The sequence below is a fragment of the Geotrypetes seraphini genome, chromosome 11, assembly GCF_902459505.1.
Source record: "Geotrypetes seraphini chromosome 11, aGeoSer1.1, whole genome shotgun sequence".
Classification (NCBI taxonomy): domain Eukaryota; kingdom Metazoa; phylum Chordata; class Amphibia; order Gymnophiona; family Dermophiidae; genus Geotrypetes; species Geotrypetes seraphini.
In genome coordinates this window covers 34,345,450-34,364,374 of record NC_047094.1, presented here as the reverse complement: position 1 = coordinate 34,364,374, position 18,925 = coordinate 34,345,450, and the positions used below count along the sequence as shown (strand labels likewise).

General features: G+C 43.7%; 1 protein-coding gene across 6 annotated transcripts in view; it reads right to left on the bottom strand.

Annotated features, from left to right (window-relative positions):
• The window catches only part of MRTFB (myocardin related transcription factor B), a 350,028-nt gene that overhangs the window by 125,965 nt on the left and 205,138 nt on the right, over nucleotides 1-18,925 (bottom strand). For 4 of the 6 annotated variants that reach the window (XM_033963304.1, XM_033963308.1, XM_033963306.1 and 1 more), the window contains exon 1: nucleotides 11,276-11,937. The exons of 1 other annotated variant lie outside the window; for it this stretch is intronic. In XM_033963304.1, the coding sequence (XP_033819195.1) occupies nucleotides 11,276-11,447 (172 nt within the window). In that variant the 5' untranslated portion in view covers nucleotides 11,448-11,937. Of the gene's footprint in view, nucleotides 1-11,275; nucleotides 11,938-12,132; nucleotides 12,206-18,925 lie in introns of those variants that run through there. One more of the 6 variants, XM_033963307.1, reaches the window with a different exon arrangement.

The following is an 18,925-nucleotide window of genomic DNA, read 5'->3' as shown; positions in this document are numbered from 1 at the left end:
AGGCAAGTGTAGAAAGGTGATGCACACCAAAGCTGCAGTGGAGCTCAACACTTACAGCACAGAGGTCTGTTCATAGCAGCACTTCTCTTTTAATGGCACTAATAACTACGGTAACTGCATGGACACCTCGGACAAGATTAAGCACAAAATTAGGCAAAGCAGTTTCTACTCTTTTCCAACCAGAGAATTATCATATTTTATTCCAGTCAAATTGGCATGTAAAGCAAATCTGATACTGACTGGGGAATTACTGAAACCTGATGCCTCTTGAAAGGACTGGAACATGTTTAATGAGCTTCTCATAGACATAAATAGTTGATAATTCAGCCAAAACAGGTATGAAGGTATTATTATTTGAGTGCTACCACGTGGCCTATTATCAGTACTTGGCCTATTATCAGTACTTCTGATCTGAGGACCCCAAAGCAGGGAGGATTCGATTTTAATCACTAATCAAAAAGACAATTTAAATCATGGTTTTCTACAGAATAATTCTTGCTGCTATAATCTTAATATTTACAACCAGATATCATGTTCAACACTTGACACACTGCTCAAAGCAGTCCACTACAGAGTTCCGTCTAACATCTTCTGGGAGCGTTAGCTTGTTTACACCCATTCTTTTCAGAGCTGCTGCAGCAAAATGATTGTAGCAAAAGTATTTAGCAATTTCAATGATAATCTATTTCTGGGACATTGAAGTCTTTGTCTAGGAGGTGCAGCAAATGAACTTTGCAACTATGGGGCCCTTTTACTAAGGCACACTAGTGCATCTTAGCGCATGCTAAATGCTAACACTTGCTAATGCGTCCATAGGATATAATGGACGTGATAGCATTTAGTGTGCCTTAGTAAAAGAACCCCTATATGTTATTAGCTTGGGATTATCTTCATGCTCTGTCTGTGACTAAACTGTGTACTAGCTATTTGATTTTTTGTTCACATTTTATTATAGCTTTTGCCACTACTTCCTATAAGTATTCTGATGTATGTGCATTTCTTAAGGTATCAATTGTTTTTGCAAGAATGACATTACCTTCTTCTGTTATACAACAGCATCATTGTGGACATTACTCCACCCATCAAGACTTAGCCAAAAATTTAAACATTGCACAAATATATAGCCTCATGCTACATAAATAAAAAACTAATCCTTATTTCATGATGAATGACTTTTGGACTATAATGTATCTTAAATAGAAAATTATCTTTAGATAGATTTTCATCAGAAAATCATTTTATTTTTTAAAAAAATCTGATTTAGATTTTAAAAAATCATTGATTTTTATCCATCCTGCCCCAAACACAGTTAGATTTTCAGGATATCCACAATGAATATGTATGAAATAAATCTGCATGTATTGCAGACCCAGATCTTTGTTTTAGGGAAGGGTATCTTTAACCACCCCTGAAATACCTTCTATTTATAATTCTTCAGACCCTCTGAAATGCCACCAAATGTTCAATAAAATTTCATAACACTTTGCTTTATGCATCCAAATCTTCATCGGGTCACTTTATGGAACATTATATTAACTCCAAATAGATTAGGTTAAACCATCAACTTTTCTAAGTTAAAGAAATATGTTGTACTTAGCTTAGGTGGTGGACAGCAAAGGACAAGTTCACCAACATGTTTCACCCTTGGGGGGGTTTCCTCAGGGCTACAATCCCTTGGTTTAACTTGAACTTCACGACATGACCACCCAGTGTTTTTTTTACTGTCCAAGCCTAATACAGAATGTATTGCAGACCCAGCATATGTAAGCATATATTTCAAGCATATTCATTGTTGGTAAAAGGAAATCTGATTGGCTGTGAAGTCTCATCCTACATGACATGAACAGTGGGAACGGTTTGGTTTCTAAAGGCAAGTACCACTTGCCTTTAGAAACCAGAAAAGATGCAATGGCCTAAGGATTGGTTTGTGTGTATAAGTGATTCTACTATAGGTGAATAATCAACTACCAATCATACTTGTGCCACACCGATTCAGTGAAAAACTAGCATTTGCTTTTTTATGCTACTAACCTACCGCCTTACTTTGGGGCCCCCGAGGTACAAAAAAGGTTTCTCAAAGTATTACAAAATGCTTACTCTGTGTGGCCCCTTGTACGGAATGCTACTGGAAAACTCTGTATCACATAATACAAAGGATTAAAAAGCAAAGCTTTTCTGATTTAGCTGTAGAATAGCAAACATCTTGCTGGAAACATGAATCTGGCTAGGTTATGTACTGCCAAGTTCACTTATAATTCAGGAACTATGAATACAATTAAAATTATGGAGCAATATGCACACTTTATTAGACATACCAGTTTGGAACTACTGTAACAGGTGCACACATAGTTTTGTGCAAACGGTATACATGAATAACCTACTGACTAATGAGACATGGAACAGCAGTCTAATTAGATAATTCCTCTAGAAAACAACTCCTTGGGGGCCGGTGTTAGATATGCTGGGACCCAGGGCAGAAATTACGGAGGGAGTCCCTAATTCCTCTCCTCTGATTTCCCCACCCACCAAATGCTCCCCCCATCCAGCATCCCACCCTTCATTTAAAAATCAGCTGCTTCAGAGGAAGCCCATGGGCCAGGATGTCTTTCCCTTCTCCCCATCCCATTCGGAAGCCCCCCTCACCTTTTAAAATGCAAAGGGGTTGCCGGCGTGGCAGCAATTATCTATAGCCCTGCTCACAGATTATTTGATACTGTTCCCCTACCACAGTCCACCCAAGTGATCCCTTTGCATTTTAAAAGGCGAGGGGGCTTCAGAACAGGATGGGGAGAAGGGAAGGACATCCCGGTCCATGGAGCTGTTGGGCCCAGGGCAGTTGCCCTGTTTGCCCCCCCCCCCCCCAACAATGCCAGTCCTGACTGGCTATGGGGCACAGTGTAAAGACAGCACTAACTTTTATGCAGTGATTTTGGCCAGTGAAGTGCTGATTCTTCCCCCAGAACATCCTCCCCCCCAAAGTTGGTTTGGCATTAGGTACAACTGGTCATTTTCAACAACACAAACTGGTTAAGTGTGGCTGAAAATGACCGGTTAGCCCTGAGCAATTGATTTAACCAGCCAGGAGCCATTTCTGGCTAGTGAAATAACTTTGACTATTGACTCACAAATGTACATAAGAATAGCCTTTTTTTTTTTTAATTCTTTATTTAAATTTTTCAAAACAACAATTCACAAGCATAATCTTGTTCCATGAAATACAGAGAAAGAAAGCAAGTTCCACCAAAGTAATATATCAAATTTGAACAAAACAATTCAAATTGAAAAATTAAAAAAAATACATTTTTATCCCTTCCTTAGACCACTAAAGAGGGGTGTGATAATCATATACTAGTTGGAGACATAAATTTAAGAATTTAATTTAAAGGAAAAGGCTTAATGAGGCACGGCTACCCTCCAATTATTTTATTCCTTTCTACATCATACCTTGGTAATCCTTTAGCTCTTGGTAATCTTTTTAACTTTTAGAAACTCCTTTAAATGTTCTGATGAAAAGAAAACATATTTGACTCCCAAATACCTTACCAAACATTTACAGGGGTATGCTAAAAGAAATGTAGCACCCAATTTTAGAGTTTCTTGTCGTAGGGAAAGAAATTCTTTCCTTCGCTCCTGAGTCACTTTAGAAACATCTGGATAAATCCAAATACGTTGTGCCCCAAATAATTTTTGAGAATTTTTAAAGTATAATCTTAAGATCATATTTAAATCTTGCTCAAAAACAAAAGATATTAGAAGTGTAGATCTTGCAGTATCTGGATTCAAGGTTTGTTCCAAAAGAGCAGTAACATTGGCAAAGTCAATCTGTTCCTCTTGTCCATTATTTTTCTCTTGTTCAACATTTTTTTCCTGGGGAAGTTTTTTGTTTGGCAAATAATAAATCTTATTTAAAGGAGGAATATTTTCAGGAGAAATTCCCAATTTTTCAATCAAATATCTTTTGAAGAAATCAATAGGCGGAATACCAGGTGAAATTGGGAAATTCAATATACGAAGATTCAATCTCCTATTATAATTTTCAAATTGCTCTAATTTCCTATGTATAGAGGAATTATCTTTAATTATTGCTGTTTTAAACATTTGAAGCTGTTGTATATCCTCCTGTATCTGTTTGTTTTGGTTTGAGAAATCCAGCTTAACTGAGTCAATAGATTTAGTTAAAGTATCAATTTTAGAGTTAATATTTGTTACCTCCACAGTATTTTTAGCCATAGAAGCCTCCATACGTTGTAGAAGCACCCAGATATCTCCCAAGGAAGCCTCCGATGGTGTTGGTGTAGATATGCTGATTGTTGGTTCTTTCAGCTTCCCTGCACTTGCTCGTTCCGGTCCAGCGCCCTCACCAGGCAGCTCCATGGTTTCCCTTCCGGGGTCATGTTTCTCCCGCTGCTGAATCCCGGCTGTAGCAGGACACCCGGGGACGAAAGGATCCGGAGGGGACAGAGATATTTCACTCCCCGAAAGGGAGAAAAGCTCTCCACCGCCTTCTCCCAAAACCGGGTCACCACCTCCGTTAACTCGGGTTGCCGTCGATTGAGTCGTGAAGAAGCGTTCCAGCGATTGCTGAATAGTTTGCTGCATGGGTGTCGAAGAGAGGGCTGGCGAGGAAACAGCCCTCAACACCCCTTTCCTTTTCGGCGGCATTGCACTCAAAAGAGAGGTAAGAGGAAAATACTCCTGCAAACGTCCGGCAAAACGTCCCGATCTTCTTACACGCTTCACTGCAACTCACTCACCGCCGCCATCTTGTCACACCCCAAGAATAGCCTTATTGGGCAGATCAATGGTCCATATAGCCCAGCATCCCATCTTCATGGTTGCCAATCCAGGTCACAAGTATCTGGCAAAAACCCAAATAGCAGCAACATTCCATGCTACCGATCCCTACTGCCTGCCTCAATAACAGATTATGGACTTTTCCTCCAGGAAACTGTCCAAACCTTTCTTAAAACAAGTTACGTTCACTGCTCTTACCACAATCTCTGGCAACACATTCCAGAACTTAACTATGCTCCGAGTGAAAAAACATTTCCTCCTCTTGGTTTTAAAAGTGTCTTCCTGTAACTTCATCGAGTGTCCTCTAGTCTTTGTAATTTTTCATGGAGTAAAAAAAATTTGTACCCGTTCTACATCGCTCAGGATTTTGTAGACTTCAATTATATCTCCCCTCAGCCATCTCTTTTCCACGCTGAAGAGTCCTAGCCTCTTTAGTCTTTCCTCATATGAGAGGAGTTCCATCCTCTTTATCATCCTGGTCGCTCTTCATTGAACCTTTTCTAGTTTCACTATATGTTTTTTTGAGATAAGGCAGCCAGAATTGAATGCAATACTCAAGGTGAGGTCACACCATGGAGCGATACAGAGGCATTATAACATTCTTAGTTTTGTTTAGCATCCCCTGTCTAATAATTTCTAGCACCTTGTTTGCTTTTGTGGCTGCCGTAGAATGCTGAGCAGAAGGTTTCAGTGTATTGTCTACAATGACACCCAGATCTTTTTCTTGGGCGCTGACACCCCCCTCCCCCTTAGCATCTGGTAACTATGATTTGGATTATTCTTCCCAATGTGCATTACATTGGAAAACGTATGCAAATTAAAAATTGTATAAACTCAGAGCTCATTTACCACCACCAAAAAAATTCCATCACAATATGGTGGTACTTAAAAAGTCACATAGTTCAAATTCTACGACAGAGCCTATATGAAGGTAAGGCTGAGCTCAGCAAAGATTCAGCATGAGCAATCAGACTATCGGCCTCTTTTACAAAGCCACACTAGTGGCTGCGCTGCGCTAACTGCCCCGAAGCCCATAGAGATTTAAAGGGCTTCAGGGTTGTTGCCGCACGGCTTTGTAAAAGAGGCCATATGAGTTGATGTGCACAAGAGTGGACCTTTTCACTGCTCAGCCTGTTAAGAGACAAACTAGATGTTTCATTGGATATCGAGCATAGAGTCAAAAAAAAAATGATGCTTGAAGAAGCCGTTTAATCAGAAATGTGCATTATTCAAACAGTACTTTAAAAGGTTGATTTTATAATGGACTTGAATGTACAGGACAGAATTTTACATGCTTAAGGAGACTCGGGAGGGAGGAGAGAAGGGGCACGAACTTGGGACACAAAATGGAGGGAGGGAGGAAAAGAGATGCTGAGGTGGGGGAGGACATAGAAAGAGAGAATTGGGTGTCTGAGTGAGAGGGAAAGAGTGATGGTGCTCATGGGGAGATGAAGAAAGAGGAGAATTGTTGGGCATAGGGAGGGAGAGAGAATTATTGGACATGGTGATGGGAAAGGAGTGTGGTAGAGATGCATGGGGACGAGAGAGATGAGAGGGAGTAATGTTGGATGTGGTGGTGGAGAGGGAACAGTGGGATGGATGGAAAGGGATGCAAGGGAGGCCCTCAAGGAGGTGGAGGTGGGAAGTATACTAGGTTCTGAGTTAAACACGTTTCACGTGAGCGGACGGGAAAACAAAATTGAACAATCCATAAAAACACGATCAAAGCTACCTCACCTCACCCATACTCATTGATTCCTCTCCATTAGGAACCCCATTTTCTCTGTATACTACTATGTCTTCCTCACAATCGTACCCAGCTTTCTGCTGATGCCCAATGGTTTTCAATGTAATATGAAAATTAAGTTAACACTTTTCAACAACCTATGTACATCATTCTCCTAACCATTTGGCACCTGCTCACTGACCGCTGAATGTTCTCATTTCTATCTATACTCTGTAATTCGCTGATTGTACAGCTTGTCTTCACTGTGAACCGCATAGAAGTCTCAAGATTATGGCGGTATAGAAAAATAAAGTTATTATTATTATTTTTATCAACTCTCGATAAACATCTGACCCTGGAAAAACATATTGATCTACTGTTTAAGAAATGTATTTCGGTCTTATGGAAGCTCCGCACCATTAAGAAGTTTTTTGATGGAACCTTCTTTTCGTTTGCTGGTGCAGACATCCATTTTGAGTATTTTGGATTATTGTATTATATATTTAGGGGCCTACAAAAAAATACTCAAAAACTTGAGACTGATTCAGAACACTGCGGTTCGCCTCATGTTTGGACTAAAAAAATGGGAGCACATTACCCCTTTCTATCAAAAACTCCACTGGCTGCCAGTGGAGTCCAGAGTTCTGTTTAAGTTTTCTTGCATTTGTTACAAAGCAGATTACCTTGCCTCTCAGTTTTCTTTGAACTATTCTAATAAGAGTACCCGTAGAGTAAATCTATTTAATTACCCTTCTCTAAAGTCATGTCAACGTAAGAAGTTTTTTGACAGAATTTTATCATTCCAGGCCGCTAAACTGAATATATGGCTTGGAAAACCTGTACTTGAGGCTGCTTCTTATTTTGATTTTAGAAAATCACTAAAAGACACCCCTGTTCGACATGTTTACATTTTAAGTTGTGATACTGTTTTAACTTCTTCTTGCTTTTTAATTGATGTATTCTTTTTTATTGACTGTGTTATTATGTACTTTATATACATTGACTGTTTGTATCTTTTCTGTTGTGAACCGCTTTGAACTTTTGGTATAGCAGTATACAATAAAATTAATTATTATTATTAAATACAAATTCAACTTAAGAACAGTTTAAAAAACGGGACCCATTTTTAACCCAAGGACTGCTTGTACTGATGTTGACAAACCCTTCTCTAGGTTTGCACATTTTTTTTTCGTTTCCAAAACATTTTTTAGTAAGTTTAGGGGGGGGAGGGGGGGAAGAACAGACGACACTGGAAAACAGAGTTTGCCATTTATCTAGAGAGCAAGTACATCACAGGCACAGATGCCGATTTATTTATTTATGACGATTTCTTTTCTATAATGTAAGAAAGACTTTAAAGGTCAATGGCGTCACTAAATGCAAGTTGCATAGAAAATTCTTCACAAAAGCATACCTCCCTAATTCTAAAATCTTACACACGCACGTTCACACTTAACGTGAAAAATTGGCGGTTAAATGTGTAAGTGAACTGGTATGCTAGGCACTAATTGAGAGATCACAGACGCTAACTGGATAACTATACTAAATCGCTATTCTAGAATCCTAGCACACAAAAGCTATAGGAGAAAATTCTATATAATGGCACTCAAGCATTGGTATCTGAAAAAAAAAAAAAAATCAGTGCTAAGCACAATTTTATAGAATTGCACTTAGGTCCTGACTCTATAAAGTCTGCCTGAAGTTAGGCACCGATATCGGCACCGATTCTATAAAACTTATGCGCCCACTGTAGAATCGCGCTTAGGGTTTCCTTACATTTACGCGTTCCCAATTTATGTCCGAGTTTTCTTCTTCTAAAGCTAGCTGCTGATATCGGAGCCTAATGGCACCTAATTCACAAAGAGTTGCCTAGCTCGAAAACACACCCACAAGCCACCCTCCCCAACCACACCCACTTTTAGTGCTGGGGGCCTACTTTTTACAGAATCGCGTTTTTTGAGTTAGGCGTCTAACTTTCAAATTAAGCCCGATTTAAACTGATTGCGAGGTGTTGCCTGCCAATTTTGGCACTAAATAAGCCTATTGATCAATTAAATTAGGTGCTGAGGCGAACTTTATAGAATCAGGGCCTTAGTGCCCATTCTTACACCTGTCTTTAGGTACCAAACTTACACCTGCTGAAACCTTGTATAAATGCAGTGCCCAAGTCAGATGTGCCGAGGCCATATTCTATATGTGCAATTTTATAGAATGCCACTAACATACCCAGACCCAGTGGCGTACCAAGAGGGGGGGGGCGACGGCACTCAGCGGCATCAGCGCTCCCCCACCTCCACGACGGCACTCCGCCGCTGAGTGCTGTCGCAGCCCAGGAATTTTCCAGACCTGGCCTGCTGTGCACCCCACCCCTAAGGCTGCACCCGGGATGGACCCCCCCCACTGGCGAGAGCATGCCCCTTTTCAATTATGTGCTAGTACAGTTAGGTGCTAAGCCTTGTAGAATACTTTCAAGCCAGATGCTTATGAAAATTTTAATGAATGCCAATTAACTTCAATAATTGGTTGTTAGCACCTAAATATTGATAGTTAAGGGCAGTGGCATAGTAAGGGGGGTGGGGGCGGACCGCTGGCATCTCTTTGTCCCCATACAGACCAGCGCCCTCCCTTCCTCCTCTATAAATCTACGTCAGCGCGAGCAACTTCTCCAGCCTGCTGCTTGTGCCTCTGAAATCACTTCTTGGTCGCGGGCCCAGGAAGTGACATCGGAGGGAATGTCAACGCTGGCGCAAGCAGCAGGCTGGAGAAGCTGTTCGCGCTAGCGAAGATTTAAAGAGGTACGGGGAAAGGAGGGTGCGAGTTTGGCGTGGGGAGAAGGGAAGCAGCTGGGGGGGAGGGGGTGTGTGGAAGGAGGGGGGGAGGAGAGCGTGGGGGAAGTACTGCCCTGGGCACCTCCTACCCTTGCTGCGCCATTGGTTAAGGGCTCGTTAATTTGAGAATCCAGGGGATAGTGTGTAACTGCAAGGGTGTGTGAGGGAGGGGCATGGACACATCAGAGGCGTGTCCAGCTCTTATGCATTAAGATCTTAGAATACCGTCAAGTTACACGTACCACTGGCATAACCTAAATGGCCTTGTCTGAACGGTACAAAAATGCAAACTTATCCCAGTATTTTATAAGAGCAATTAAATCCGTAATTGCTGAAATAGAATTTACAAAGCACACAGCATCCTGGTGCTTAAATTTCAAAGACCTTTGCCCTTCTGGGAGGACGGGATATAAAACCAAATAAATAGAATTACCTCCATTATGTTACATTTTAAATCAGGCAATCTGAGATTACATAAGAACATAACATAAGAATAGCCTTACTGGGTCAGACCAATGGTCTAGCAAGCCCAGTAGCCTATTCTCACGGTCGCCAATCCAGGTCACTAATACCTGGCCAAAATCCAAGGAGTAGCAATATTCCATACTACCAATCCAGGGCAAGCAGTGGCTTCCCCCGTGTCTTTCTCAAAAACAGACTATGGACTTTTCCTCCAGGAACTTGTCCAAACCTTTCTTGAAAACAGCTACGCTATCCGCTCTTACCACATCCTCTGGCAACGCATTGCAGAGCTTAACTATTCTCCGAGTGAAATTTCTCTCCCTCCAATTGGTTTTAAAAGTATTTCCCCGTAACTTCATCGAGTGAAACCCTAGTCTTTCTGACGGAGTGAAAAATCGATCCAATTGCACCCGTTCTGCTCCACTAAGGGTTTTGTAGACTTCAATCATATCTCCCCTCAGCCGTCCTTATATTTGTTGACAATATCTCTTGTGCTAAGGATGAGCCCAGCAAAAGACTTATTTCAAAACAATCCAAATTCATTCATGTTTGATTCGGATCTGCAGCGCTATATACCTGTGAACTAACAACACAACCTTATGAAGGGCAACGACTGTGATTTACCTTCACACAAAATACAGCAGTAAGCCAAAGCCGAGAACTGCAGCAAGAGACAAACAAACCCCAGGGCTGGTTCAGCCATTAGACAAAGTAGGTGGTCACCTAAGAGGGCACCTTCTGTAGGAGTGGCAAACAGCGGATGCATTCAAAGCAAAACAGAACCTCAGGAGTGCCAGACAATTCAAAGAACCAGCAGTACATACTTTTACTGGTAGAAGAGGGTGGGGAGAGGGCCGTCGGGCAATTTTCAAATATTCACTCCGATAAAAGGGGCTTTTGGAAATTGCTTTTATTTACCATGTCAATTTTGCACGGGATTGCTCTAGGAAGGATGGTTTTGCTGGACCACAGTTAATTTTGAGGGCAGGGGCGGTAGTGAGAATGCCTACTACCCTTTTTACTGGCCCTTGGCAGAAGCTGCCCGTCCTTGGGAAGAGACAGCAGAGGTCTGATCTAACAACGTCCAGCTGATGAAGGATTCAGAAAGCAGCCTGCACCTTATCCTAAACAAGTCTTGTCCAGGTTGACAACCGTGAAATGAACTGAATACAAGAAGAACTGCCAGAACAGGCCAGAACAGCATGACCTGAAAAGTGGCTATATCCGTTTTCCAGCCCCCCCTCCCCCCCCCCTTTTTTTTTTATTTTTCTCTCAGGAAAGGAAATGGAAAGGGAAGTGGCAGTTGGCCGGGAAGGGGAATTACTGGAACAGGTCTGCAAAGGGAGGACAGAGAGTGCAGCATCTCTACTTAGGTACGGAAGAGACATTTTGATACACAGTGAGGAAGAACTGCAATTACTGTCCCTCCTCCCCCCCCCCCCTTCGGTATGACAAGCTCACCGACCTTCCTTTAGACTTTTCTGATTGCTCGCTTCAAGGCATTCCTTCTCTTTCAACGGATCAAAATCCCCGGCCAGGAAAATCTCTGGGAAGCCCTGCTGCTGCGGCTGCTCCTGCTGCGGCGGCTCCGCTTGCTGCTGCTGCTTCTTGCAACTATCGATCATGGTGAAAGTCATGCAAGCTCGGCACCGTCCAGAGGAAGGATCGCCGCTTGGAAACCCCCGACTCGATCAGCAGCGCCGGAATGCCGGATGTTTGCCGGTCAATTAGGTCTTCGAGCGCCCGACTGCGGCCACCGCCATCCCCCCCTTCTGGTGGCAGACTGACCTGCGGCTGCACTCGCTCGCTCGCGCGCTCTCTCTCGCTTCCGCCTCGGCCCCGCCCCCTTTCTCTGAGCGGCAGCTTTGGCTCCCTCGGCCTCGTCTCTTGCGGAATGCGGCTCACCGATCAGCACGTCTGACGCGCCCTGAGTCGAGCGGTTAAAAATAAACCCAGCAGTTGCTGCCCGAGCAGCCTCCCCGGTGCGACGGCTGGGGGCTCGTCGCTCTCCCTCCAAACACCGCCCCAGGCTGAAGAAACGCTTGACGTCAGCCCGATGAGCACATTCGGAGAGACCTGGGCGCAGGCTCTCGTCCCGAAACAAAGAAACCACCTTGCCAGCGTCGGGGGTAGGAAGGGGGAAAGACAGAAGCCTGTAGGTGAAAGAAATGCAAATCTAGTTCATGAATATTCATTGCCATATCTCCCAAAATCCCCCCCCCCCCCCCAAGCAGGACAGATTCATTGCTATTAAGGTTATCAGATTTGGTGGAGCCAAAAACCTGACACGTAACACCGCCCCAGCTCCTCCCCCATACAGACCTCTTCTTGGTTTCCTCGAGTTCAGGGCCATGTGCATGTGCTGTTTTTTTTTAAAAAATCGTCAGGTCACCCATAGGAGGGGCCTTAAATAGCCTGGACCAATCAGAGCCTAAGGCCAGGCTGCACTGGGGAGGGAAAGAGCTGCCATTTTGAAGAGATGGGCCTGCTGGCCAGAGGGAGTAGGCATCCCAACGGGGGAGGGGGTGGGGTTGTGTGGCAGTGGTAAGGAGTATGCATCTCTCCCTCTGCTGAGAGAGGGGGCGGGGTCACTTGATGGTGGCAGCAGGAGTGTGCATCTTTCCTGCTGTGGGGGTGGGGGTTCGGGTTGGAGGGTGCATTGCTTGGCGGCAGGAGAGAATGAGCATCTCTCCCGCCACCTGGTGGGATTTGGGGGGGTCATTGTTTGGCGGCGGGGAGTGGGCATCTCTCCCGCTGCTTGGGGGGGGGTTGCTTGACTTTGGCAACTCAATTTGGTTTTGTTTTGGAGGTTGCGTTTATTCTGCGCTTGTGCCCCCTCGCAATCGCCAGCGATGGGCACGTGCAGATTTAGAAAATATTCGCGCTACTCTCTGCCAACCTCATTTGCATGAGCGCTGTTTGGAGAATGACTCGCTTTTAAAAAAATTGCTACAATAACGGCTGCGACAACGGCCCATCAGTTTTTAACGCAGATGTTTGAGAATCTAGCCCCTATTTCTTTTGCTCCTAAAGCTTTCTAACTACTTCAGATCCTTCCATGAAATTGACAAAAAAAACCAGATCCATTGAAAACCTATTGCACTTTCCTAAGGGACCAAATCAATAGCAATGATGTTCCCATCACAGAAAAGTACAGGGCTTTATCTTCGAATCAAAAATGCTGCTAAAACAAAAAGCTAAGAGCCAAATAAAAATTAGTGCTCAGCCCTGTGGAAATTCAGCTGCTTCTCAGGATGCAATTAATATACTCAAGGGAGGGCCCAAATGCAAAGGAATGTGTGTGAGAAACAGGGATGAAACTTGCTGATATCAGCTCGATACAAGTCTATTTCCTAATCATTTTTATATGAGAAGATGAATAAAAAGAAAGCACTGCTTCATAACAGGGCATAGGCCTGGGAGGACTTGGGCCCATCCACTTTTGGATCAAGCTCACTCAGCGGCGGAGCAAAGCATTGATGTAGCTGATGGGGATCCTCAAGTCCTGCCAGTTGAAGACATCCTCAGTCTGAACCTCTGGGTCATCAAAACAATGTGGCAGTCGGTGGCCGTGCTCAGAGCACACTTATCCATTAGGCACAGTTCCAAGGGCTGACAAAAAATATTTTAATTTTTTTTTAAGCAGAAAAAAAATAAAAGTGAAGAAGGTATTTATTTTCCTGCTTTTCCTTTTGGCCTTGAAAATATACACAATCAAGAGAACATAAACACAAATAAATTATACATAAAATTCAAATTAAAAAGCTCAGTCATATACAGTATTAACTGTGGTTGAGGCATGAATTGAGCGCACGCGAACGAGAGGGATGAAAATCAAGGGATGCAGATGCTTGATAAAATTTGCTGAATATAAAGTAAATGATTGTTAGAGAAGGGGGTATTATAAAAAGAAATTGAAAGATTCACTAAATACACGGGAATTGTTCTCTCTGGTGAGGAATTTGACACAGGAAAAGGGTATGGAGGAATTTTTCTTTTCTTTTACAGCAGATGAATTTAGTGTATTTTTTGAGACTTAAGGTGGGAACATCCTTGATGCCATCCCATTGGTAGATGAAGTTGAAGTGTTTCAATTGGATAATGTAGCAACCTGGGAAGAGCAGATAATGTAGCTGATTTAACTGGAAGAATACCTCCTTGGTGAATTATAGTACAGTATGTGGTGGAATACGATTTGTGTCACAGCCAGGTATGAGAGGGCTGCTGCCCTTAAAAACAGATCCCTTGCCTCTTTTGAGCACACCTACCTCCCTACAGTTGAGTTGTTTCCTTATATATATCTGGGTTATCTCAACAAATAAACGATATGTTATTTTTCTCATTGTTATGCATATCATTATTATTTTAATTCTATCTTTAAATTATTTCTTCATTACTTGTTGGAATATTTCATTTCTATCTCTATCTCTACCTCTGTCTTTTAATTTTTATTTTTCATACTGTTTCTTCAGGTACTTTAGTTAGATTGTGAGCCTTTGGGACAGTTAGGGAATTTCCAAGTACCTATCTTATTTATTTATTTAGGCCCTGATTCTCCAAAGTGCATCCCGATTTTAGGCGTCCTACAGCTGTCTAATCAGCCAATCGGGATGCACGTTTAAAAAAAAAAAAAATGCTCCCCAGGCAAGCCTGAAGGCACCTCCGGGAGCCTAGGGAGACCCGCAAGATGCCTAAGCTCGTCTAAGGGCCTTAGGCGGGCCTTAGGCTGAACCTAGGCGGCCCTACGCGTCTCCCTAGTAGAGGAGAAGCTTAAAATGTAGGCCAGCAAAATGCTGGCCTACATTGTAAGTAGATGCGGCCGCTATACTTATCGCGGCAAGGGATCTCTCTGCTGCTATAAGTATAGCGGGCCGCGGCCCCCTGACCAGGAGGGTGCCCAAACCCTCTGCCCGAAGACGCACCCCCCCCCGACACTAACGACCGCCCCCCCCGACATTACCGATCCCCCCCCGACAATATCGATAGCTGGCAGGAGGGTGCCCAATCCCTCCTGCCCGAAGACGCACCCCCCCCGGCGCTAACCCCCCCCAAACCTCCACTCCACCAAACCTGTTCTTAGATGGGTCTTGCACGTCTTGAGCCAGCAGGCACGCCTCGTCGAAATGAAGCGGGCCCGCCCCTTCTCGGCCCAACCCGCTGAAGCCTAAGGCCTGATTGGCACTGATCTAAGGCACTGGCACCAGCATGTCCTGCGCGTGGTGCCGGTGCCTGAAGATATGCTTCCTGTGCTGGGTCTGAGAGTTCACGTCGAACGTGAACTCTCAGGCCCAGCACAGGAAGCACATCTTCAGGCACCGGCATGCTGATGCCGGTTCCGCTGCGGAGGCTACAGAAAAGTAAGAAGAGGGTTCGGGTGGGTTGGGGGGACCTCAGGTCGCGGCGGGGGGGGGTGCCCGATGGCGGCGGGGGGGGGTGCCGGTTCGCGGGGGGGCCTTCGGGGGGAGGAAATGCTGGTTCTCGTGGGGGGGGAGCAGCGCTGCTGGCCTCGTGGAGGGGGGAGGGGGGTGGGAACATATCAAAGCAAGTTTCCCTTACTTCCTATGGGGAAACTTGTTTTGATATATGAGCATTTTGGATTACGAGCATGCTCCTGGAACGGATTATGCTCGTAATCCAAGGTACCACTGTAGTTTCATGTTCACATGTAGAAAAGTACAGTAAAACCTTGGTTTGCGAGCAGAATTCATTCCAGAAGCATGCTTGTAATCCAAAGCACTCATATATCAAAGCGAATTTCCCCCTAAGAAATAATGGAAACTTTCGTTCCACAACCCAAAAACTTTAATACAAAAAATACTATATGACCTCGCTCATTTAGAACACTCTTGCAACGTCAGAGAGAGAAGAACCATCGGCTCAGTTGTGACGATGTGACGTGTGTATACTGTATGTACTTGTATTGCAAGACCTTGCTTGTACACTTCTCCCTCGTCATTCGCGGGGGATACGGGCAGAGCCGGACCGTGAATGCCGAAAAACCGCGATTATCTGGCTCTGACCCACCCCCACCTCCCTGCCGCCTTCCCGGTCTTACCTGGTGGTCTAGAGGGCTTTCGGGCAGGAGCGATCTTCCTACGCTCCTGCCCCGTGCAGATCGCCATCAGGAAATGGCTGTAGGGAGTTCCCAACGTCATCTTGAGAGACTACGGGAACTCCCAGCAGCAATTTCCTCATGGCCGGGAAGGCGGCAGGGAGGAAAAAAAGATGGATATTTTTTTTTACATTAAGACTGGGTTTTTTATTTTCCCCCTCCCCAGAAAAAAATCGCAATTATATGAAACCGCGAGTGCAGGAACCGCGAATGGGGAGGGGGAAGTGTATATCAAGTTAAAATTTAATAAAATGTTTTGCAAAACACTTGCAAACCAAGTGACTTGCAAGCCAAGGTTTTACTGTATTTCACTATAGGAGCTACACAATGTCAGAGAATATAATAATAACAACAGTAATAATAACAGTTTATATACCGCAGGACCCTGAAGTTCTATGCGGTTTACAATGATTAAACGGTATTACAGATCGAGTGGAATAAGTCAACTTAAAACACTTCCTGGCGAATCGTGCTACATCGTATTTTAATTTGCCGTTAATTCCTGGAAAGTGACACTAGCTCCTTAATTTATCATTAATTCTCGGAGGATTATTGCTATAAAGCTTTAATTTGTTATTTATTCGTGAGGGACAATGCTACGGTTCCTTGATTTATCATCACTGATTAGTAATATTCCCCAAACTCTCTCCTTTTCATCAAACTGTTTGCATTTTTCTAACGGCCCAATTTTTTTATGAGTCCAGGCACTTGCCCCACATCAAAGCAGTTCTTGTGGAGCAAATTCTGCTGGCAATGACACGGATGCAGTATGAGAAAATCCCATCATATAAGCTGGTTTTCTCAGTGCAAGGCAAATATTTATGCAATCAGAGAAAAGGAAACATTGTTTAGAAAACATGAAAAGCAGCAAGCACGACTTCCAGGAGAGCAAAATGTATAAACCTTTCTAGCTCAAGGGCCCACAATGCCACATCATGTACAGACAAGTCAAGAACAAGAGGCTAGAGCAGGGGTTTCAAACTCCCTTCTCGAGGGCCGCAATCCAGTCGGGTTTTCAGGATTTCCCCAATGAATATGCATGAGATCTATCTGCCTGCACTGCTTTCATTGTATGCTAATAGATCTCATGCATATTCATTGGGGAAATCCTGAAAACCTGACTGGATTGTGGCCCTCGAGGAGGGACTTTGACACCCCTGGGCTAGAGGCACCTTCTAGACCAGTGTATCTCAACTCGGTCCTGGAGTACCCCCTTGCCAGTCAGGTTTTCAGGATATCCACATTGAATTTGCATAAACTTGATTTGCATACACTGCCTCCATTTTTCTGCATCTGGAATACTGTGTCCAGTTCTGGTCGCCATACCTCAAGAAGGACATGGCAGTACTTGAGGGAGTCCAGAGAAGAGCAACTAAGCTAATAAAGGGTATGGAAAACCTCTCATATACTGACAGATTGAAAAAGTAGACAGGGACAGATGTTTCAAATTATGGGGAACCACAAGTACAAGGGGGCACTCGGAAAAATTGAAAGGGGTCAGGTTTAGAACAAACGCTAGGAAGTTCTTTTTCACCCAGAGGGTGGTGGATACATGGAACGCGCTTCCGGAGGCTGTGATAGGCAGGAGCACATTACAGGGCTTCAAAGAAGGTTTGGATAGGTTCCTAGAGGACAAAGGGATTGAGGGGTACAGATAAGAGTAGAGGTAGGTTATAGGGATAGGAGTAAGAGGTAAGTTATAGAAATAGGCAGGGACCACTGCTCAGGCAATAGGCCTGATGGGCCGCCGCAGGAGCGGACCGCTGGGCGAGATGGACCTCTGGTCTGCCTCAGCGGAGGCAACTTCTTATGTTCTTATGTTCTCATTGTGGATATCTTGAAAACCTGACGGGCAAGAGGGTACTCCAGGACCGAGTTCAGATACACTGGTCTAGACCACACTTGCACAAGCAGACCAGGGGAAAAACTTCAAGCCATTCTTTTGATATATTAAGGGGTTGGCGGGGGGAGGGATGGGAGGGCCGAGACAGTGGCATTGACGTACGATACCATCCTATTTGGTACGTTAATGAAGGCTATTAGCCAAATATCTGCCCGAAATAACAAACTTCTCTATATAATGACAAGGGGTTGCCATACAACTTATTTTGAGGAATTGTAAGAACTGTGATAGATTAAATTACACTTTCTGGTGGGAATCTCTTTGCTATACTTTTAAAATGGAACGTTCAATGACCGTACAACAGGGACGGTATAAGAAATTTATGGATGTTTGGGAACCATTGACTAAGGGGCTCCTTTAACAAAGGTGCACTAGCGTTTTTAGCGCACGCACCGGATTAGCGAGCGCTAGCTGAAAAACTACCGCCTGCTCAAGAGGAGGCGGTAGCGGCTAGCGCATGGGGCATTTTAGCGTGCACTATTCCGCGCATTAAGGCCCTAACGCACCTTCGTAAAAGGCGCCCTAAGTTCTGTAAGGAATGATAATTGATAGTCCCTTAAGCATACACATCCAGGGTGGGTGGTTTTGCATTGGAATTTCATTGGGGGGAATATATGAATGTTTCCTGTAGGTATGTACTTTTTCTGATTATTTGATGGGGGTGGGGGGGGGGGAATAGTTGTACGTTAATGTCTGTAAGTTAATGTGCATTTCGTGTAAACTTATGTATATTGAAATTGCACTATGGTAGTTTGGAAATTTAATAAAGATTTACAAAAAAAAAAGATATAAGATATATAATGTATTAATGTAATGCTTTGTATACAATTGTATGAGTTAGATGTTTTTAAATGCTCTATTTTTCAATTAAAAAAAATAAAAAAAAGCTATAGAGTTATTGCACTGTACAAGACTTAGACTTAGTCTGTTTTGAGGAGGGTTTTTTTTTCCTGCCAATGAGATTTCTTTTACCCTGTTCAGTTATCCACCAACCCGATGCCTATTGGGAGGTGGTGGGGTTCTGAGGCTTTTTCCTCCCCTTTAGACTAATTCCGTTCATGCCGTTTTCATTGTTTTGAACTGAATGCATTTTTTTTCAA